General features: G+C 38.1%; 3 protein-coding genes across 4 annotated transcripts; 1 reads left to right on the top strand and 2 right to left on the bottom strand.

Annotated features, from left to right (window-relative positions):
• Positions 1-365: 365 nt before the first annotated feature.
• On the top strand, positions 366-6,534 carry LOC145469560 (ras-related protein Rab-5B-like). Of its 2 annotated transcripts, none has more exons than XM_081453312.1 (6): positions 366-473; positions 2,102-2,264; positions 3,029-3,112; positions 3,460-3,734; positions 4,347-4,440; positions 4,602-6,534. In XM_081453312.1, exons 2-6 carry the CDS (start codon positions 2,186-2,188, stop codon positions 4,715-4,717), a joined length of 648 nt encoding a protein of 215 aa, XP_081309438.1. In that variant the 5' UTR covers positions 366-473; positions 2,102-2,185; the 3' UTR covers positions 4,718-6,534. The 2 variants fall into 2 exon arrangements, with proteins under 2 accessions (XP_081309438.1, XP_081309439.1); XM_081453313.1 differs by lacking the exon at positions 366-473 and adding an exon at positions 1,027-1,043.
• Positions 6,535-6,546: 12 nt separating this feature from the next.
• Positions 6,547-10,024, bottom strand: LOC145469562 (uncharacterized). Its single transcript, XM_081453317.1, has 5 exons — positions 9,900-10,024; positions 9,678-9,821; positions 9,456-9,599; positions 8,446-8,583; positions 6,547-7,484 (listed from the first exon to the last, which is right to left on the bottom strand). The coding sequence occupies exons 4-5, from the start codon at positions 8,534-8,536 to the stop codon at positions 7,138-7,140; spliced, it is 438 nt and encodes a 145-aa protein (XP_081309443.1). The 5' UTR covers positions 8,537-8,583; positions 9,456-9,599; positions 9,678-9,821; positions 9,900-10,024; the 3' UTR covers positions 6,547-7,137.
• Positions 10,025-15,480: 5,456 nt separating this feature from the next.
• LOC145469650 (uncharacterized) lies at positions 15,481-23,073 on the bottom strand. The gene is made up of 4 exons (XM_081453409.1): positions 22,963-23,073; positions 21,042-21,347; positions 18,944-19,132; positions 15,481-16,005 (listed from the first exon to the last, which is right to left on the bottom strand). Exons 1-4 carry the CDS (start codon positions 23,038-23,040, stop codon positions 15,841-15,843), a joined length of 738 nt encoding a protein of 245 aa, XP_081309535.1. The 5' UTR covers positions 23,041-23,073; the 3' UTR covers positions 15,481-15,840.
• Between the last annotated feature and the right edge of the window lie 394 nt (positions 23,074-23,467).

Below are 23,467 nucleotides of genomic sequence, written 5' to 3'. Positions count from 1 at the left end.
CCGATTGTTTTCCACGTAGCCGAAAATAATCGGCAGCTGGGTGAAAGAACTTGTTGAATCTGTCTGGCCTAAAAATCTGGGCCGGGTTGATCAAGGTCCGATTTTAAAAGCCGTTTCGTAACTGTTCGGCGAAGTCTTCTGTTTATATTGTTTGTCCATCAGTTTTGAGTTTTGAACTACATAAAACATAAGAAGTGTAAAACATTTTTATACAAGAAAGATAATTGCGTACTTCGATTAACTTTTAATCCTGGGTTAGGTTATTATTACTGGCCAGCCCTGCTGAAAATTAGAAATGACGTAATGTTTTTGTTCCAACTGTGGGGTGGACTGGACTTGAGAAGCATCAGCAGGGCTCGTGTAGTCACGCGGGTCATTGTGGTCCTGCTCTGAACTGAAACTTGTACTTTGGAGTGATATTAGCTATTTTCACTGATTTCTTCTAATTTTATTGCTTAGAAGTCCATTTACAGGTAGGTTTGTTGTCTGTTGAACAGCTGTGTGCTGATATTTGGCCGTGATTGTTCCATTTGATCGCATATTTTGTCGTAAACATGAAAGGAAGTCAGGCGATACGTTTCTAGAAGCGTCGCCATATTTGTTTCTCCGACACGTCTATGTAGACCCGGTAGTTAGAGGATTTCTTTGTTACTGTTGACAGATAGCTACATTGCTTTGGGAGAGTAATGCAGAAGAATTTTTTCTCCTCTACTTATCCTGACAGGGGCAATTTCGCCGTTTCGTTTCGAGTTGTTTTTACCGGAAATTCACGAACGACTTACTCATTTTGAACGTTTATTTGGAAAGTATGACGTCGTTTTGCGTTTGATCATGCATAAACGGTTGTTTCGGCGAACATTTCTTGCCGAAACTGTCTTCCTCTTCGATCCTAAACCTCTGCATTGTATCATTAAGTCACGAAGGAAGGGAATTTTCTGATACAATCATTCTTCGATTGCAATGTCGCGAAGTTTAACCGATATCTACAATCTTGCCGTGTTATCAGGTAACCGATGTTGTGTCCTTTGCATGGAAATTAAAAGGTATTTGGTGTAAAAGTTTGACTCCTATTTCTTGTTGAGCAGATTGCATCGAGGACTTGTCCAGACAAGCGATCTTAATAAAATAGATACTATTAAAATTTCAAACCTTTTAGTTTGCAAGTTCGGTGTACTGTAGCCAGGACAGAACATTCCGGTGTTTCGTTAACTTTGGCTTGAACTTAAGCTTAAATCCTTCAAGAAAACGCCCAAATAAAAATAGTTGTGTTTTTATTTACATTAGACCTTAATCTAAGTGAATTTTCACGAATGTAGTGCAGGCTAGTTTGCAGTAACGTGTAATTAATGGAATCGCCTGCACGATTCGCTTATTTCGTAATCATCTTTTTGAGGCTTTACATTTTGTGAATGTTGATGAATCTGCTTCTTCGATCATCCAGAACGGCAGTTTTGTTAATACATTCATGTCATACATTTTATAGAATACTTAGTAAGATACCTTTTAACGTCGTAGAGTAATTTCACAAACTTTGCTTGCTTATTAATACTTAAAAAATAACATGCAAAGAATGTTATACAATAATTTTGTTTGTATTATTATTATATCTGCAGAAAAAGTTCGTTTGCCTCATATTTTCTCCCTGTTTATTCCCCATGATTTTGAAATCATCTATTTTGATGTCTTTATTAGTATTATGCTTTGTCATTGCATATTTTTAAAATGTGTACAGTCATTTTATCATTAGTATTGAGAGTTTTGTTATTCATCAAGCAGCATCCCTTACATTTGTAGTGGATGATTTTCTGTATTCTCATTTTTATGTATCAGTCATATATGTTAACATTGTAAGGAGAAATGTGAATTTGATCAGATATTGGGAGTTTCTGCCAATTTAAAAAGCAAATTTTTTTTTCTATAATTTCTGTTGAACAGTTTTTCTTATCTCTGACACTACTGTACATTGTATGAGCCATTACTTTTTAAGAATAAGGGTCATTCCTTATGTCATTAGTTGAAAACATGGAATTCCTGTGGGTTTATTTCTCAAAAATTGTCCTAAAATTATACGTCAGTTGATTCAATCACTTTGTTATTTTAGTTGTGTGATCTACGTTTACAAGATATTTAAGCTGGAATCTTAAAACTTTGGTACAGACCTCAACCGAATATTTAGTGTCTTTCAATGGCGGCACGGGGAACGGCACAACGCCCCAATGGAGCTGTGCAGGGTAAAATCTGTCAGTTTAAACTGGTACTTCTAGGTGAGTGTCACTTTCAGCATAATAAGGAACATGTTTTTTTTAAACTTGATTTTAACTCAAGGTAGTTATAGAGTTCAAGGGCCAGATAGAAATATCTTTAGTACAATATCATGATATCTGGTATGATGGCAAAGATTTTCTTGTGTGACTAAGACTTAAATTGGAAATATGACTTGAGTTACTCAAAAGTTCCCCTCTCAACCAGTCGACTCAGTTACTGTACTTCCTTGATTTCTAGTAAAGAGAATTTCCATTTTTCATTTTCTCCTTCTCAACTTCCTTGAGTGCCAGAATTCTAGAGTAATACCATAACATTTATGCAAACTTCATATGGCCATTCTCTTTGTTTTTTCAATTGATCTGGTCTTCCTTCAGTTTGCACACATGCTCTAGATGTTGTTTGAAGCTCAAAAACATCTTAGAGTGGATATGTCAAGAAGATTTAGAAAAGTAAATTAATGTCTTGTCCTAGTTGCAAAAATGTGGAAATGTACAAGACGTAATTCTCAGCAAAAGATCAGTTACTAATTTTGTTACTCTGATGTTTTTGAAAGAGAAACTGAATGGCTTCTGAGAATGAATGTGGTGTACTTTATCCTCTTTCTTGATATGTCAATTTTGGGGCAAGTGTGGCATGCCTTTGTTAACTTCCTCTTTGAGCAATTGTCTGTCAAATACTTCCTTGTTTAAATTCTTTGTTGCTGGACTTTGCATTTTAAACTTGCACAGCCATGCTGAATTTTTTCGATGATCGAATTCAACAGGTGAATCAGCTGTAGGAAAATCAAGTTTGGTTCTAAGATTTGTTAAAGGACAGTTTCATGAATATCAGGAGAGTACAATTGGAGGTGAGAAGAAATGAAAATAAGTGCATGTAGGTCAAGGTTAGCTGAATTAGTTTTTGCTGCCATTTACTTTACCATGGTGGTGTCCAACCAGAAAGCTCTTGCTACCTTGGTCACCGCTCACATAGAAATTTTATTTCCTTACAGCATCTTATTTCGTCATTTTATTGTACTATTTTCATTAGTTTACCTTACAAAATGTATTTAAATGCCCTATGTAGTGTAAATAAAGAATTGAATTGAATTGAATTGAAGTTCTCTCTCATTCAGGAACATTAAATATTTTGAAGTCTAAAAAAAGGACAGCGAAATTACAAAATTGATTAATCTCTTTATCCTGCGATCTTTAGCTGCCTTTTTGACACAGACAGTGTGTTTGGATGATACAACTGTTAAGTTTGAGATATGGGACACAGCAGGTCAAGAGAGGTATCACAGTTTAGCTCCAATGTACTACAGAGGTGCACAGGCTGCTATTGTTGTGTATGACATAACAAACCAGGATACATTTAGCAGAGCAAAAACTTGGGTGAAAGAACTTCAGCGACAGGCGAGTCCAAATATTGTCATAGCACTCGCAGGAAATAAAGCAGATCTTTCAAGCAAGAGGATGGTGGAATATGAGGTAAACTACCTCTAGCTTAATAGTTTTTCAGGGATTACAAATATGCCAAATTTGGCCTATTTTATGCCAAGAATTTATCCGACTCCAAGTAATTCCTACAGGGAGCCACTTTGACTCCAGTGTAGAGTCCAAAAATGTTGAGCTGAATTTTTTTTTCTGCCAGTCAAAATTTAAAAAAAAAATTGTTGGATCACTAATGAAACAATAGAAAATCAAAGGTACCAACAGTCTTGTAACAGCATTTCTTTGTTCAACAAAGTTTGTCCATAGCTGTTTGTGTACTACGTTCTGCACTGCTCATTTATTCAGCGGCCATATATGGTTGGTTATAAATCATTTTAGTCAGCAGTTTTCCTTCAGACATGTACTTCATGAAATGGTAATGGTGGCATAAAGTACTCACCTTCTATAACCTCACATTTTCAAAAAATGACTGCCAAATATGTGGACAAAGAGTCAAAGGGACTTCAAAGGGAAAGAAAAATTTGTAATACCTGGTTTTTCTAGCCAGCTTCTAATTTATAAAATGTGAAATCTTAGTTTTGTGTGACTAAGTAACAAACAGTAAATTCTCTGAACCAACTGAATTATGGATTGTTTTTGCCTGATTAGGATGCTCAATCTTATGCTGAGGACAATGGTCTTCTGTTTATGGAGACATCTGCAAAAACTGCAATGAACGTCAATGATATCTTCTTAGCAATAGGTGAGTGCGACTCTGTGTCTCTTACTGTTCTTAATGAAGAATCCCATCTAGAGTGAAGTTAATGGTGGTTGCTTAATGCTGGTGAAACTTGAGTCAAGTTGGAGCAACCTCTTAATTAAGGAGTTATCAGAATTTACAGTTTTTTATTACTACTATTACAGCAAAGAAACTGCCCAAGAGTGACAATGCATCAGCTGGACCTGCTGTGGGCCGACAGCCAAGAGGTGTTGACCTCAGGGAAACAAATGAACCGCACCAGGGCGGTTGCTGTAAATAGATTTCTCTTCAAAATCTTCTCTTATACAAATCATGGGTAAATCGGCGATGTGCTACTTGAACACATATGGGCAAGATCACACAAGCAAGATCAACAAAATAGGTGTTTTTATGCAGCCATTATTGTATTAGAATTCTAATCTCCAATCTTGCTCAAGCTGTGTAATAGTAATTTGAGTGTTGTCTCCGACTTTCATATGATTTGTTGTAAGTGTAAGATGACAAGTACGTCAACCATGAATTATGTGTGAGAATATTTTCAGCCATTCATGACCAATGTTACATAATTTGTTAATCTTGCCTGTGATATGTGTAAATTAGCTCAGTTGTCCCTGTAAGCTAGGCAACACTTTCATCTGCAGTAATAACTAATTGTTACACTTTAACTTCTCGTAAACTTTTTATACAAGACTTAAGTAGGAACCTGACAAGACTGAAAGACTTGATGATCTGTGGAAAGCTGTCATGATTGGAGAGTAGAAATTACAAGGGAAAATTCTACAAAATATGTGAGAAGTTGTATTGAGAACTTGATAGTATTCTAATGATGTGAGAGCCTCCTTCGTTGACTGCAGACAATCTTATTAGCTGTTGCACAAACTCCAAGCATGATGGGTCAGAAGTATGTACACTGTATTTGTAAGAGGTTAGAGACCCAAGAGTATAATAATTCACCACTTTTACACTACTTGATTAGCGGTGATGAAATCCAGGAAAGAGTAGAGGGAAAGGTAGAGGAAGTCTGGCAATGAAAGCACATTTTTTTTGCTATAATAGAATCAATGCTGTTTTTATCAGTGGAAATGAAAACCTGCTGGCAGACAGTGTTAAGAGTTCCCTAGTGTAAGTTCTGTTTAGTCATAACAGACATATTAAATAGGATTCTTGTGTAATAAAACACTGTACTGGCACATGTCTTGATATTGCTATTCTGATCAACGATTAGATTACAAGCTCAAGATTTCTATGAGGTGATCGCTGAGGAAGCCAAAGGCCAAATCAACTAATAATCACCTCATAGAAATCCCAAGCGAATAATTGTATTTGTGTAGTAGAATTCTAACTTACTAAATTTCTTTCAAATGTAAACAATATCCATTCATTTGTCACCGTAGTGCTAAACCTCACTTCTTTAGCAACATTGTCTGGACTGAACTGTATTTGAAACTTGCAATAGTGCACACGCACTCATTGGTTCATTGAAAAATTTTGAGGTTTAAATGTAGCATGATGGTCAATTTCCTTTCTTTCCTTGAGAGTGTAATAATTATATTACTGGATAGTTATTATCCAGTAATATTTCTAAATCTTCCTCGTAGCATGAGAGAAACCAGAAAATTTTGTCATTATGTGGACAACCTCCAGCCACTGCATGCTAATGGCTGATTGTGTTCGAGTAGCTCAGCCAGTCAGATTGCAGCATGTCTTGATTAATGTACAAATAGAATTGTGCTAATGTTTGTTATTAGTGCATTCTTGATAATAGTTCCAAGTATTCAGTATGGACGTTGTGTCTTACCATTGAGTATAGAATGCATGAATGTCAGTTGTACAAGATATACACTTAAATTTGCAATATAACTGACAGAAGCATGTATATTTAGCGAAACTGGGGTCAAAATATTAATAGCTCATCAGTTCTGTTCTGTATGCCTTGAGAAAGAAATCTTGCAAAGGACTATTACCAAACCTAGAACCCTAGTTGCATGTAAAGGGAACTGTTTTAAGATTGGTTTACATTATCAAATAAAACCTTTCAAAGAAATCAAGGTATGAAACACTTCCTGTTTGCTCATAAAATGAAATAAATATTTCAAGGCCACAAAATAGGTTTTGCTCCTGAATTATAGCAAGACTAGACTTTGTACTGGTTGGTTTGCAGAAGTTTATATAACAATCCTTGGTAATGTTGCTTGTACCTTGCATTTTGAAATTCGCCCAATTAAAAACTGATAACTAGTGAGGAGGCATAAAATTTAGCTATTCTGGCATGGCTGATTTCACAGGAAAAATAGGTACCCGACGGGTACATGTGACTGCCGCGATGAGCGCCCTACCAACAACCGCGAAAGATGTTCGTAGTTGTTTGTTGCGTTATTTGTGCTCTGCAGACGGAGTGGAGTTAAAAAATGAAAAGGTAGTCTGGTTGTTCTCCCAAATAACAATTTATTCAAACAATTCTTTTTATTTCCTGTGTTATAAAACAAAATGAGAAAAGTTTCCCTTGTTAATACTGCCGAACTGCTTTATCAAAATAAAACAGAGGTGCACAAAAATCTGTTTTCTGATTATTTTAAGAAAATCACATGTTCCCCGTGAAGAAAACGGTGATAAACAGATATTTGCTCTTATATAACCAGTTTCGTAAGACAAAAATTGAACACAGAGCAACCGAATTTGAATCACGTTTATTTTCTTGCTTCAGTCGGACTCTTCGTCTGAATCGTCAGAGCTTTCCCAATCATTTCCGTATTGAGAAAGCGTAGATTCCATTTTTTCGATATTTTCCTCTTTCTCCTCTTTCTTTCGCTTTCTTGCACAGCAGCAAAACGCTATCAAAGCAATGATTAAAAGCACTCCTCCGCCAGCTGCGCCTCCGATCATTAAGATCAGCTGTTTGTCTTTCTCCTGGTTGTAAGCTATGTCTACAACACACTCCACTCCGTCGCCAGCAAATCCTTTTTTGCACGTGCATCGGTACGTTCCTCTCGTGTTGTGACACGTGGCTTTCTCGTGGCATATTTCTAAATCCTTACATTCATCCTGATCTATAATTGGTGGAAAAAGAAAATTAACTCGTCAGGGGATCGGTAATCGTTACTCCCACACCCCCAGGGGTATTCCCATGTAAAAGCTATATGAGTATGTGCCGCTGTAAAGGGTATTGGTTTCAGGCGGTTAAGTCTGGGATAGGGTATGGAAATCAGACAGTTTTTGATCTAGAGTATAAGGTACAATTAACCGGAAAAGTGGCCAGTGTATAAATAATTTAGAGTAGAACAGGGTTCTTTACCCGGGGTTCTGTAACAGAAGTTGAAACTCGGAAGTTACTTTGTAGGATATTGGTTTTAGTCAGCGTATATTGGACTACAATAGTGATAAAGATTCTGCATAAAAAAATAGCTAGTTTCAGGAGCCCATTATCCGGAGCCTCTATCTCCCATACTGGCCCTGTGAGTCAACCCTTTCCCGTATCTTTCTATTTTTAGTAACAGCTATCGTAGGAGTTTTCACATGACCCCTATTCAATACCCAATTATACCCGAGCTAAGGCCATTCTTTGTTATAACAAAGACTGAAATCCCACTTGTGCCCTGTTTTGCATTTTCTATCTGTAGAAACAAGATATTTCGTGGGAAACCAAGAGACCCTTGCGGTTATTACAGTTCAAAAAATAGAATGATACGGGAAAGGGTTGACCCTACGTTACAGTGCGGATGGAGGCTCCGGGTGATTGGCTCCTGCTAGTTTAGAATGAAGAAGGGGTTTTTTGGTGCCTTGTCGAGCAGTAGGGTTGCAAAATCAAACTAATCATGATCTAGCATAGGATAAGGGTTTCAGAGTCCCAGCGGCACACGCCTACCGAAAGATACATAGAGTACCCCCCCCCCCCCCGCCAGGGTTAAAACGCACGGTGCTCTCAGCCTCGGTCCCAGGCCCTCTCTCTTTTTTGCGGAGAGAGACAGCCTGAGTTCGAGGTTACGGTTTTCTTTACCCACCCACCCTTACCTTCGCAAACATGATTCAAAGGATGCATCTTAAATCCTTGATGACATGCACACTCGAACGAACCAGGGGTATTTTTGCATGTGGCTCCCATACTTCTACACTTGACTCGAATCTTTTTCTTCTTGCATTCATCTAGATCTGAAATAAATATTAAACAGATACATTTTACTTGCTGACATTGCGACAAACTAGCTTATATGAAATTGGAATGAAGTTAAGTCTAGTTTGGACTAACCAGTATAGAGACGTTGCCAGCGACTCAACGAAAGTACAAGCGAGAAGAGTTTTTAAGTCATTGTTAAATATTGTTGAAAAATAGATTCTTCGAATTAGTTCTTACACAGTTTTTGATATGTAAATTTGGTTTAATTATATTGCTCTGACGTCAAAATACACGCTGGATTAATTTAGGCCAAGGAATTAAAACTTCTTGCCCTCAGTGATGTAAAATGTAAATTAAAGAGTAAAGTGCATTTTGAGGATTATCCATTTAGGTAGTGTTAGTTTCTGATAAAAATTCAATCATATCTATATCTGCTAGAAGGAGATATGGTGAGCTAATTCTTCTCTGGAATGACTAAAGACGGGATAATGGCTTTAGTGTGATAACTATGAACCAACTCTTCGCTCGTTTTCCAAAACCTTTAATTCGGGTTCCGTCCACACGGCGGTTTCACTCTGAAAACCATTGTTTTCCGTCCACAATGTGCCAGAGAAATTTAAAAACGCAACAATCACCGGTCATTTTGGATTTGTGGTTCAGGACTTTGAGGAAAACTTGGGCAGGGATATCACAAGATTATCGCGATTACATATTTTTTTCGAAAAACTCCGTTTTACCGTCCACACTTTCTCTGGTTTCAAGAGCGTTTTCGAAAAGCTGCGTTTTCGTGACAGATTAGCGTGGACGGTAGGCCCAACCGTAGATATAAAGCTACGTTTTCAAATTTCTTCGGCGTAGTATGCACGCTGCCTCAGTTCGCACTGGTAAGTAATTTGTTCATTTATACCTTCACAAGAATCTCCTTTTAGTACGTATCCTGGTTTACAAACACAGTGGTACTGCTTGCCATCTAGTTTCTTCACGCACTGTTTATGAGATCCACACGCATCGTTATCTTTTCCTGGAGTACATTCCGCACTGCTATTATTAGCTGCAAGAAATCAATTAGATACCTTTACTTCTATAACTTGTAAAATCCTGGACTGGTAAGTAATTTGTTCATTTATACCTTCACAAGAATCTCCTTTTAGTACGTATCCTGGTTTACAAACACAGTGGTACTGCTTGCCATCTAGTTTCTTCACGCACTGTTTATGAGATCCACACGCATCGTTATCTTTTCCTGGAGTACATTCCGCACTGCTATTATTAGCTGCAAGAAATCAATTAGATACCTTTACTTCTATAACTTGTAAAATCCTGGACTGGTAAGTAATTTGTTCATTTATACCTTCACAAGAATCTCCTTTTAGTACGTATCCTGGTTTACAAACACAGTGGTACTGCTTGCCATCTAGTTTCTTCACGCACTGTTTATGAGATCCACACGCATCGTTATCTTTTCCTGGAGTACATTCCGCACTGCTATTATTAGCTGCAAGAAATCAATTAGATTCCTTTACCTCCATAACTTGTAAAATCCTAGATAGGAGAGTTCGGAAGTGTTTAAAATACATGGGTGCATGCTTGCAGCGGCAACTTAGAAATAAAAGGTACGTCAAAGCTCAAAGCTGACTTGAAAAGACTAAATGAATAAAATGATCTAATTATAATATTTAGAGAGGAAGCCACATCAGTCTTAGTGGTTTTCATGCGAGTCCTCTATCAAGGTGGAATTGGAATTTGGAAATGTTGGTTTATTAGGAGGGAGGAAAACCGGAGAACCCGGAGAGAAACCCTCGGAGCAAGGCGAGAACCATCAACAAACTCAACCCACATATGACACCGGGCCGGACCATATAGGTGAACGCGAGCGCTCTCACCACCGCACCAGCCCTGCTCCCCAAAAACTATACAAGCTACACGACTCAATGAATCGGATGTACAGTTGGACCCTGCTAATTTGAACTCGGTTATTTCGAATTCCCCGTTATTTCGAACTCAAAATCATTTCCCTCGGATTTTCTCTTCAGTCTTTTACTATAGGCTTCCTCGCACTCCCGCTAATTCAAACGAGCTGTTTTTTGTTTCCCCTGAGAATTCAAAATAGCGGCGTTCAACTGTAGTTATTTCAGCGGGCAAGTTGTTCCAATCATTGATCGCTCAGCCAATAACGGTATTTTCTCGTGGTTAAACTTGAGGGAGAGTGAAAGCGACAGGTAGAGATTTTTTGAGGGAGGGTGGAATTGACAGGTTCAGAGGAGATTTGAAGCTGGAGGAAATTAAAGTAAGCTTGTGTAGTTTGTATGCACAGAACGGAATCTTGGTACCTCTTAGGGGTTCTTTCAAAATTTCCGGCGAGCACCCCCGTGCTTTTGATATGGGAGTCTTTCCCCCCCCCCCCCGGGACCAACATATGGCGAAAAAATTGGGACAATGAAATGATACACACCCTCTTTGGAATTAAATTCTTATGATTAGGGATAGTGGAGATTCTGTTAGTGTCTGTTAGTCCTATTCCAAACTCTGTCAGTGTTGTTTCGCATTTTTTTTTTTTTTTTAGCAAAATTCAGTTCACTTACCTCTGACGACAGATGAAACGAAAATGAAACCAATCAAAAGCAATGTAAACAATGAAGTCGTTTTCATTTCTGCATTTTTATAGTCGCTGGTGGAACAAAATTAAAAGAAATGGTAACAAGATGTTGGTTGAAATGAATATGTGGATACAAAGCAAATCGAAATTATACGAACTGATTTGAAAGGTTTTACTTACTGTAACCAAGAGGAAAATCTCTTGCTGTCACCCGTCACAAGACAAATTAAAGAAACAATATTAAGTTATTGCTTCGATTTCTGACCAAATTTGTCAGGACAAAAAATGAATTTATTTCAGCCAGTTGCTCTAAATTGCAATTTTATATATGTGTTTGAAAGAATTGATCGAAAACAGAGGACGATAAATTTTACTTCCTTGAAACTGATAAAATGGATTCCTCTAAACTGACCAATCGGTTATTCAGGGCATATTCTGGTAGCAGAAATTTCTGCTAGCTAGAGAAGCCATTTGTCGCTTCAAACACCGCTTTTCGCCGAAGTTAACGCTTCACATTTGTGAGAATATTTTGAAAATTTGTTTACTTTTCTCGCGCGTTAAATATACCGTTTAAATTCGTCATTTTCACCCGCATGTAATGGTTTTTCCCTAGCTATAGAATGAGCGACCTTTGAATTTCAACTAAATAACAAGATAATTTCCAAGCTAATGTACCTTTTCTTTATACCGTCAGCTGAAATGAGAGTCGAGAACGCTTTTCCATCTCTCTGCAAACCGCTACATTGTCAAATTAAGTCAAAAAGACCTTTACGTCATAATGTTAATCAGCTATTAGAATATTACTGATATCAATTGACGTCAGTTTTTTTATGCGTCTGTCCTTTTACTGATGATAAATTGCGTCATAACATTGTGAAAGTGGCTGTGAACCACGAGCCGCAGGCAAGTGGTTCCGCAGTAAACTGCGGACTCAGTTTACTTTTCAAATTTTATGTAGTTTTGCTTTAGTTTTACTTCAAACTGACTAAAAGATGGGTTATACGGCTGCAAACTACGCTGTTGAGACCCTCACGGTCTAGTGCTTTTCATGATCGAAATGTTTTCGGTAGGAAATGAAGATTTCGTTTGAAAACTCATACTTTTTGATGCGTTTTCGCCTGTCGCCCACACTAAAATGACCGAGAACGATGATGAAAACGGAGGTTTCCGAATACGGTTTAAAAAGTGGAGTCGTTTGAAAACGCTCCGTTTCTATTGTAGGTCTTTCTAGTGTGGATACGTACAAACGGAGGCTTTTGAAAACGGCGCCGAAAAAAAAAGAGTCATATCGTAAACTACCGCTGATAAGCCCTGGGATTATACAACTTCGTAAGGGCTTAAAGATGGGCTTATAAACGGAGGGGCTTATATCCGAGGGGGTTTATAACCGGAATAAGAAAAACTGTTTAGAAACGATCTATAGTTGCACATGTTGATTAAAATAGGTTTTTCATTTTCTGGCAACTGCGCGTTTAAAAATCATCATAATAAAACGAATTCAAAACAAGGAAAACTAGAGGAGGGTGGCTTATATCCGGGGTGGGGGAGCTTATAACCAGATGTGTTATTTAATCTACAGGCAGATAGACCTATAACCGGAGGGCTTATAAGCGGCATTTTACGGTATACTCTTGTTTCCATCAGCGTTTTCGGGCGTTTTAGAGTGGACGATACGCAAAAATGCATCACAAAGTATGCGTTTTCAAACGAAAACGAATTAGTGTGGACAAGTGAAAACAAAACGAAAACGCTAGTGTGGTCGAAACTATTTTGCTTCATTTTCGTTGAGACGAAAGTGGATACTTTAAAAAAACGCAAGTGAACTGAAGCGACAACTGAAGAAATGACTGAAGCTACTATGGACTTTCCTAGAAAACCAACAAAAAGATAGAACACACACAGAGAGCCAATAAGAAATCAGAACAGACTCATCTAACCAATCAGAAAGAGATGGACTGATTGATTGAAAGTGCCTTGCACGCGTTTTGGAAACTACAGAATCGCATGCGCGCATCCAGGTAAAGATATATCTGCTTACAAATTCACTACTTTAGCCAAGTTTGAGGGACTATTTTTGGTTGCTTCCAGAAGTGTTCTGTGGTCTAACGTCAGGCATGGAACTCCCATTGTATTCGAAATTTGAGAAACAACACAACACTGTGGCGAATCTTTTAAAGGTAGCAGTGGCGGATCCAGACTTTGAGCTATAAAGGGAGTGGGGGCGGTTTTGTTTTACCTGCTTTGCCGGCTTTTCTTCCTTCAGTCATTTCTTCTTTTCTCACCCAAAATAGGGGGGGGGGGGGGGCTCCCCTAGATCCGCCTTTGGGTGCAGGCAATCTTTATTTATTCCTTCTTCAATATCGTTTGTAGAAGCTTAGGTTTTTTCATGGATTAACTTATTTGTGAGTAAGTTCAAGTCTTATACAAGGAACAGCAATTTCCCCAGGGGTTTCCCCGGGATGACCAGGAGATTCACCGACAAATATGTACAGTAAATGTACAGGGACATTGTTTGAGTATAATTTTACCCTTGGGTTGGGAAAGAGAAATTTTCAAGTTGGCTGATGTCTGTATTTGTTAAGATTCCCTCCCACCTGGGTGGGAAATCAGTTAATTTGTTCAGTCTCTATGATTAGCCCTAGGGTCTATGTCAGGGGTAACACTTAACCCTGGGAAGTGGGTTTGGGTTAGGGTTTAGGGTTCCCTTTTCCCTTCCCCTAGGGAAGGCTAGTAATACCTGCCTGAAGCCTACTAGTGGGGAACATTTACTTATTCACAGCCAAGATGTTGCCACAGGTGAGGAGAGGAAAATTGAAACCAAATATCAGTTGATCACAGTTCTTTATCCTTCTAACCAAACAGCTGCTGTTTCGTGTGTCCCTAAATCAGGGGTTTCATTAATGGCTGGGCACCAGGAAAATTGACTGGCTGCAAGGGTGATTTTACCTGCCTGGTTTGACCTTCCAATGAAAAGTTTCTCTTAAAAAGAAGTTCAGTTCAAATAGTTTGGTCCGCCTTTGAAAACCAGTTGTCAACCTGCTGAAATCGTTAATGAAACCCTGAGTAATACTAATGTTATAGTTGACTTCCCAAAAATGCTACAAAATAAAGCTATGAAGCATTTAAAAAGGTTTTTTAAAAAAATAGATTGATTCTTTAATATTCATATAAAACATATTGTTCTTAAATTGCATTTGATTGACTTCAATCAATATTTCAATATATTTCATTCCAAGAGCTTTAAACAGTGCTTAATTTGTCACACAATCTCATAAATGTACATATTTACTATTAATAATGGAAACCCAAACAATGAAGAAATATAATTATAATAAATTGGGAGAAATATATTTTTGAGATAAAACACTTTAAAATATGCTACCTAATCTAATGTACTAGTTACATCAACCAAGTAAACAAACTGTTTACTTGATTTATTACTGGCTATGCTGGCTATTCTGTAGCAAAAATTTTAAATGCATTTAACTATTATCTAAAATTTTCTTGTCTTCAAGATCAAAATAAATTATCCCAAAAAAGTAAAATGTATTTATAGGAAATGAAGACCTTATGTATGCATGTAGCATTTAAGTCACATCAATTTCATATTGAAGCTTGGAAAACTCACAGAAGTTGTTTCAAAGGGATTGAGAATGACCAAACTAACAGCATAAGCTGCTCAGTTAACTCTCTCCTGTCACAGGGGTGCATTTTAGTTAAATTTAGGGGACTTTCCTGAGTTTGTCACAGCTTCTACAGTTATTTTGATGTGACCTCACCCTTTCACTACCAGTGGGGTCGAACCTTGAGGTCAATACAGTTCAAACTTTGACGTCTATGAATCAAATCCTAAGGTGCGGCTATTCAAATGAAAGCTACTGAACAGAACCATTGGGTTACTGTTTATCATACTGTGTAAGGTGGTTCTGACTTTTAAGTCTGTGGATGAAAACCTAGTACATGTCCATTCAACTAAAAGCTATTGGAAAGTACCTCTAATCAACATTGGAATATTTCCTTTTTAATTTTGAGCTGTGGCACTAGCTGAGAGTGAAAGGGTTAGATACAAACGATGACTTAACACCTCAATGAAGTGGTCAAACCTACTGTACTGGTGGCAAACAGCCATACTTGTGGTAACTGTAAAGGGGTGCAAATTTCCTTTGATCAAACTATAGAAGATGATGCATTCCATGGAAATATGAATTGTTTCTAAATTTAGCAGATGGGATTAATATTACCTAATTTGTTGGTGTTACAGAAACTAGAGGGAGGGATGAGAAGAACTCACAGCGTGGTGCAAGGGAGTTTTGCCATGTTCTTATAGACACCTGTGGGGGAGGGGTAGGATTGAGATTGTCCATAATGTCAGACACAATTAATTTTCAAGTTCATATTTATAACCTTTTTTACATTCGGTGTAACTAGTTTAAATAAAGGGCATGAAAAAATTGTAAACATTTCTTTGCTCTAATCAAGAGAGCATTTAATGAGCATTTAATTAAAACTTTATTAGCATGTCCCAGTCAATAATTGGTTTTCTTCATTAACACCCTCTCTCCCTCTTGGGACATAAAGCAGACAATATATTTCATGTTTTTTTTTGGGGGGGGGGGGTGGTTGGAGGGTTGGGGGGTTGGATGGTTATTTGCCCAGTAGTACAGTTACTTTGACCACTTTCATATCTTGTTCTCTTCTAAGCAGTAGTCTCTTTCGTTCTAGTTTCAGGAGTTTTCTCTGACAGCTCCTGAGCCCAGATTAAAGAACTGGAAGCATTCACTTCATCAGAAGTCATCACAGTGTCACGGAAAACCAGAACTGTGTTGCACAGCCATATCAAAAACAGCAAGTAAGCAAGGCCCTGGTGAGGAATTGTACAAAAAAAATATATGAATATTTTGAAACCAGTCAAACCTTCCCTTACTGACCCTTCTTCAAGCCTGCAAATAATTTTTGTCTATAAGCAGGTCATTTGTCAGGCCAAGGAAGAAGGGTTTTGACCTGACAAAAGTCCAGTCTAGTTGGACAAAAAATTTGTTTTTGTCATTAGAAATTAAAAATAAGAGACATTTTGGTATTTCAGGGTAGACCCTTCGCCAAAATGTTTTTTTTGGCAGATTGTGAAACACAAGTATTTGATCACATGTGTATTCCGTATTTTTCTGTGTATCAAGTTTCCCATGACATTTATGGAAAACCACTGGAAAAGTGATGAAACGATCCCCCATGTCGATTGCTTGTCAGTACAAAATCCCACAATAACATTCAGACACTTGAAAATTGGCTTAAAAGAATTCTTTGACTTTTTCTGGGTCAATTGAATAAAACATTTCCGTAATTAGATGAAATTGGAATACTACAAAGCGTGACTAATTTGTACATTTACAAAAACATGTTTGTGGTACAGAAACTTTGTTTGAAAAAAAACCCAAAAAGAGCTATAAAACTGATTTTTGATCATACGAACTAAAAAAACATTTGGTTACATTTTGGAGTGATTGCATTCAGATAAATGAAATGTGAGAATTTGGGCTGTGTATTCAATTTGGATAATATTTTAATTGGGTCAAATTACAACTGAAATTCATTTCACAACACTTGCAGATAACAAATATAAGACCTCAGATTTTAGTAGTTTTCCCGAAGAACATAATTCAGACTAAATGGGTATTCATGATCTTTCACGATGCCACTGCAAAATGAGTAAATTAATACATAGGAAAAGTGGTGCTAATGTGGCTTGTTTACAATTTGACAGGACATTTGAGAGATGGAATCAAAATGAAACTGATAACAAGGCTTTTTTGCGTAGTATTGTGTGGCAGTACAATAAAATAACTTGTTCCATATTCAGCCACAAATTTCCAGTTAAAACATTTTTCATTGTAGCAGAAATGCCGGTCAGAGTGTACAACCAGGCAAAGCTTTTACCTGTCAAAAACTCAAATTTTCCACACAATTGTCCGATGACGGACTGTTATTTGCAGGCTTGTTTCTTGTGGATGCTAGATACATGTATTTCCCATAACCACACACTTGGTCATGGCCCCAGCAACGTACAGTCAAACTCTGTTAATCCAGTCACCAATGGGGCACAAAAATCTGGCCATTAACAGGGTGGCCATTTTGTAGGGGTTCTTTAAATAGGAAAATGACTCTCTGAACCCTTGTTTGGGCCAGAATAAAGGAGCCATAACAACATTGTGGCCATATTAACGGGGTGGCTAAAAGATGGGGTTCCACTATACATCTTTTAGATCCTGTGAGTAGACAGATTGTCCATTTCTAGGAGGCTTGACTGTTAGTATATCAAGAGAATATGATAATAAAATTATGGTAATTTTCAGATTCCTAAAAGGTTAATGTGTTCACACAAGAGTTTGCTGCCTTTAGAGGTACTGTGCAATCTAAATAATTTTACTAGTTTTGTCTAACATGTTATGTATAGAAAATAGAAAAGAGAGATGTTTCAGCACTGTTAAATTGCCAATTTTGAGTTCAAGGACTTTGTGGAGAGAGGCAATCATTCTTTTTTCCACACAAATCCTTCTATTACTATAAATGTACATTTGCTTAAGAAGAATAGGTCATGTACATGACCACTTGGTAATCATTCACAACTATGGCAGAATTGTTATTCTCAGGTTTAGATTGAGAACCTTTTAATGTGTCCCAGACACTAATACCAGGTGGTCACATTTTAAGGGGAAATTGGATAATTGCAAATGCAAGTCTCAGCCTATTACTGCCAGACTTAAAATAATTTATTGGAGTCTAGAGCTGCCTATAATCCAGGACAGGGTTTCCATTAAGAGCTGGCTACCAGCTAAAAACCAGCTATTTCGATTTCTGAGCCACCTACTTTTCGTAAAATAATATGTGTGTATTTAATAGGCCATATTCGTATTCCCGGTACTGGACTGGGACGAGCTTGCAACTGAGGCTAATGTGGGGAGTCTCTTCAAATGCAAATGACATTAATCTCTTTTTAATGATATTCCCTCGCATGAGCCTCCATTCCAAGGTAGTTCCAGTCCAATACCGAGCATATGAATATGGTCTATTGTAAAGAGTAATTTGGGCAAAACACATTTTTTTTTAACTAACTGAACCTTGACTGTCTTTGTCTGAGGACCGTCAAGGCTGTAGCTAGAGAGAGGGCATGGCCAGGATGGGGTTTACATTTTCAACTACAACAGCGCTGTACACTAGTGCTGTAGGATGAAAATTGAAAAAAGTATTTGTAATCCCTTAATATTCTTGGAATTTTGGAGTTTAACAAAATTGATTTTTTGAGAAAAGATCTCCAAGAGAATGTGTAAAATAGCAATTCAGAGCCTCTCAATTTCAAAATTTTCTGAGGGAGCATACCCCCAGATGTAGAGGCATGGTGGCCTCATGGTTAGTACACTTGCCTCCAGATCAAGCAATCTGGGTTTAAACCCTGGCCGGGGACACCGTGTTGTGTTCTTGGGCAAGACAATTAACTGTCACAGTGCCTCTCTCCACCCAGGTGTATAAGTAGGTATTGGCGAATTTAATGGTGAGGGTAACCGTGCAATGGACTAGCATCCCATCCAGGGGGGAGTAGAAATACTCCTAGTCACTTCATGTTACAGAAACCGGAGATAAGCCCCGACCTGATGGGCCACTTGGCGCGTATGCAGACTTTATATCCCCGGACCTCCCTAAAGGCTTGAGCCTTCAACATTCAGTTCAGTGTCAGCTGTCTGCTTCATGAAACTAGTCCTCACCACTTCTTAAATTAATTAATTATTAGAGCCTTGTTAACAGCTTACCACTGAAGCAAATAGTGCGGAATAATCTGGCAGGAATTCCACACAATCCTTGCACCTTACTGGCCCGAGAGACGTGATAGCGTTGACAACTTCATCTTCCACCTCTTTCCTCAAGTCAAGAAGGTTATACAGCCACAGGCTAGTGCTTATGACAAGTAGAAATGCCATCACAACGGCCACAAATATCTCCTAAAAATGGAAATCAATTATTAATAACTTAGAATATATAAAAGTGAAGAATGATCATCGCAGTTAATTTTCCAATTTAAGCAACTGGAAAGAAGAAGCCTGAAAAAAAAATCAGGGCTTCAACGGGATTCGAAACCGTGACCTCCGCGATACCGGTGCGATGCTCTACCAACTGAGCTATGAAGCCACACATTGGGAGCGAGGTCAATTAATTGAGTTCATGTCTTCCCGTGAGGAGTGAAATGATGTAAAGTTTATATAGTTCTGCCTTTTCCGTGCACTCCCTCAAACACAGATATGCTCATAACTTCTCTGATCATCTTCCTTGAGAGAGCTGTTTCTTCAGAGAGGTGTTTGCCCAAAGTCAGCAAAATGTCAACCTTAGTTCAAATTGTCCTTTTTATTTTAAAGAAGTGTCTGTCTCAAAGAGAGGTGACATGTCCACATTTGATAAGCATGTACCTTTGACAGGTGTCTATCTAAGAGAGGTGTCTGCTTTAGTACACAGGTGTCTACATTACGGACCTTTTCACCTTCGAGAAGTGACAGTCTCAGAGTTGTCAGCCTGAGAAAGGTGTCTACCCCTTAAGTAAGGCCACCTTGCCATCTCGCAGTCTGTAATTTTGCATTTGCCAATCCTTTTCCCCTTCTGCCTTGTAAAGGGGTTAGCCTTAAAATATAGTGTCTTCCTTGGGGAAGTGTTAGCCTTAAAACTATCCACCTCAAAGACGCTTTTCTTAAAAAGGGGTCCATGCAGATGCAGTTTTTCAGCAACCACATCATAATCATTCAAAGGTTTGATTCACGAATCAAATAGGTTAATTACTGACTTTGATTGCATTCTGTAATTCTGTGGATCATGCATGTGTCTCCGTGTGTTCAATAGTCTCTGTGCAATAGCTCTGGGCGAATTCATTACAAGATTGTTCTCTTCCCAGTCCCTCCCTCACTAAGGGGGAACAACAACATCAACTTGTAATGAATAAAAGTTTTGTTTCAGCCCAAATGTGTCTTGTCTACATCATCAACAAATTGCACGACCTAGCTTTGAAGTAAATAATTCTCACTTTTTAAGAGGTTATTCCATACAATAGCCATACATACCCAAGGAGGGTCATTAGAGATACTAAGGGGGAGGGAATCTCAAAAGCCAACATTTGTAAAGGAAAGTATGAACCACAACTGGAATTTCCAGAGGGATGAGTTTTCTGGAACTACACAGTAGGTTTTCATATCATTTGCAGGGCTCGAAAAAAGTGCTGTCTGGTCGTCTGGGACAAGTAGATTTTCTTGCAGGGCAAGTAAGTTTTCATTCTCACTTGCCCAGTGGGTGAGGGCCTGGACAAGTTGTCTGCCAACTAAGTAAAGAAAAAGTAAACTAAAACTTGCCCAGGGCAAAATTTTTTCAACCCCTAATTTGTAAATTGCTGTTCTACAAAATTAAACAATTAGTTTAAGGTTCCTTATGGTCAAGGTATGTTTTCAATTTGATATTTAATCATGCGACACTAAACTCATCACCTCTAGAGAGGGTAACAAAAGGCTTGATATGTGTGAACTTTTCAATAAATCTATTGCTGGTGATCAATGGTGCTTCAAGGAGTCTCACAGAATTTTAGCCAAAATTCTCAGGTCTTGCTGTCTCATATTTTTTCACAGCACTTTCTCAGTCTTGATTTCTTTTGCAAGGCTAAGAAAGTCTCAGGCTTGAGGGAAATAAATTAGTCTCGCTGTCTTGCAAAGTCTGGAATATAGTATTCAGGACCTACATCTCCTATTAATTAAAAAGTAAATGTGATACATGTATTACTTATTAACATTAATTTTGTGTGTCAAGGGATCACAAACTCCTGGTGCCCACCAAGAAGAGATGGCAACTTTTCAACAAAATAAACATTTGCATACTCACTGCAATTGAAACTTTGTTGGCGACACGCTCATTTTTATGAACTGCACACGACATCAACAATGTCACAGCTGCAGTAATTCCTGTTACTATGACAACAGCAACAAACAGCCGTACACAAACTTGAATGGCTGGGTCAAAGTTGAAGCTATCAAGTGGCTCATCTTCATCTGTGAACACCACAGTTCTGTTGTTGTAATCAAATGGGTATTTGACGGTGATGTTAAAACTTTTGTCACTGTTTCTGATATATACTCCTGCCTTGTCACTGTATGAGATGCATAAGGGGGCAATGATTATACAGAGGACCTGTGAAGAGACAGATGAAACAACTTTATTTATACCTAGGAGTTAACTAAGTGTTAAAAAGGTGAATCGATGTGTGTCTAGACACTCCTAAAGGTGTTTAAGCAGGCCACTTCCTGTTAATGAAATGGTAACATAAAAAAAAGTTGAAGTCTAGAAAAGGGTGATGAAAGTAAAGCTCTACTGTTTAAACTATAAAAATGTGTCAAAAAAAAAACAAAGTGTGAAAGATGTACTTTGACAATTCTCCTTCATATTGGGGAGACTTAGTAATCTGTACAGGAGACTGGGAGATTCAGTTTGTATCCCAGAGAGTCCTGGATAATCTGCGAGAGTTGGCATAGATATATGCTGTTAAACTACTGTTCCTACTACAAGGTGAGGAGGGTTAGGGGAGTGGGTGTGTTGGCCGGTCTGACCTTTGACAAAGTTGGTGGCAGGCTTAAATAGTTGTTAATAAAAGTGCTGAACTGAATTAAGTGTCTAAATGAATAAACAACTGTTTATGCCTGGTAGGTAAATACAATAAGGCAATTGAACTGTTCAATTCTAGGCTGAGTGTTCTTAATATCTATCTACATAGGTCGAGTTAGTAATATCTCAACACAGCACACGGACTGTAAAAACTGTATAAAAATAACAACGATTAAAGCCGCTAAATTAATCCAAACGAATTACTGAAAAAAAAACGTTGGCACATTGAATTTGGATTTTAATCTTAATAGCCTAATCACAAAATTAATAAGTAACTGCGCTAGATTAATTGCTTGTTCAAGCCTGTCAAGACAGGTTTACCGAAAGTAAACACTATGCAAAATTTTCTCTTTCCGTCAAAGCGCAACGAAATTCTAATAAAATGTCTCATAAATAATCAGCTTTGACCTCATGGAACAACTAACTGCAAGAAGCTCGGGCAAGACAGTGGAAATCTAAAAATAATCCCGTGGACTTATCGCGAGAATTAAATTCGCTACGTGATGGTAGCCTAGTTAAGGTCACGCATTCAAGTGGAGATCATGACGAAGACGAAGAAGACGACGAAGTTGCCGCTTACGGACATTTTCTTCTCTATAATTAGTAGCATGTAGCGTTTTATTGAGCAAAACTGCAAGAAAGGTCATTTTCTTATCAAGATCGGATAAAAACTGTTCACTACAAACTTATTAAAATAAACAATGAGTCAATCATTGCCGTTACTTTACAGCTGGCTACCGGTTTAATTTCACACTTGTCCCGTAAGGTTGAGTTTCCAATCGTACAAAACGGGCTCTATAAGGAAATCTTTATTTTACAGTTAGCAGTTGAATAAAAACTGCAGGAGATGCCGTTCAGCTCAAGTAGTTTCTAATGATGTACACTTCTACCAAGCATGTAATTAGCTCATATAGTTATTATTGTTGATGGCTGTTGTTGGCGCGGAAACCTGCACGCGGGTTCACTTAGGACCCGTAAAGAGAGTTCTGCCTTTCTGTAATGGCTCCTAAAGCCCGAAATAAAACACCAAACAAATGCTACAGCTATGCAATGACTCCTGAACAAAGAAAATGCAATGGTTATTCCTTTTGCAAGTGCACCGGTCCTAGGCCAAGAGAAGGAAATTCGTGTAAGGTTTACTTACAATCTCGATGACCTTAATCCAGAACACAGGATGCTTTAGAATCTTCCATCGTGATTCACCTCGATAGAGCAACGCCATCGCGCAGAGGAAGCAAGTTTTGTAACGTCCACAACTCGGACAAGCTGATCTGAAAAAGCACCGTTCGAAGCGTACCGTAGCGGCGAAAATGAAATGCTAAGAACAAGCCTGGAACCAGTGGGAGGGGTAGGGGGAGAGGATGACCTCTAGGGGATACCCCGCGGTTAATCTCTCATCCCGTCCTCGTATTCGCGGACTTCCGTGAATTTGGACTTGTCTGCTTGGCGGGGAAATGCAATTTTGAATCAGACATATCGAAATTCTACGGGTGATAGAGAGCAAGGCTGGGTGATTCCCCTTGGAGTTTCTTTGTATCCCAGCGATTTGCAGGGTCAAATCCCAAAACGTTGGGAAAAAAAAAAAAAAAAAAAAAAAAAAAAAAAACATTTCAATATGTACATGTAATGGCCAATTGCAAAGCAAGTAC

Source organism: Orbicella franksi, chromosome 15, assembly GCF_964199315.1.
Source record: "Orbicella franksi chromosome 15, jaOrbFran1.1, whole genome shotgun sequence".
NCBI classification, from domain to species: domain Eukaryota; kingdom Metazoa; phylum Cnidaria; class Anthozoa; order Scleractinia; family Merulinidae; genus Orbicella; species Orbicella franksi.
This window is presented reverse-complemented; position numbering and strand designations above follow the sequence as displayed.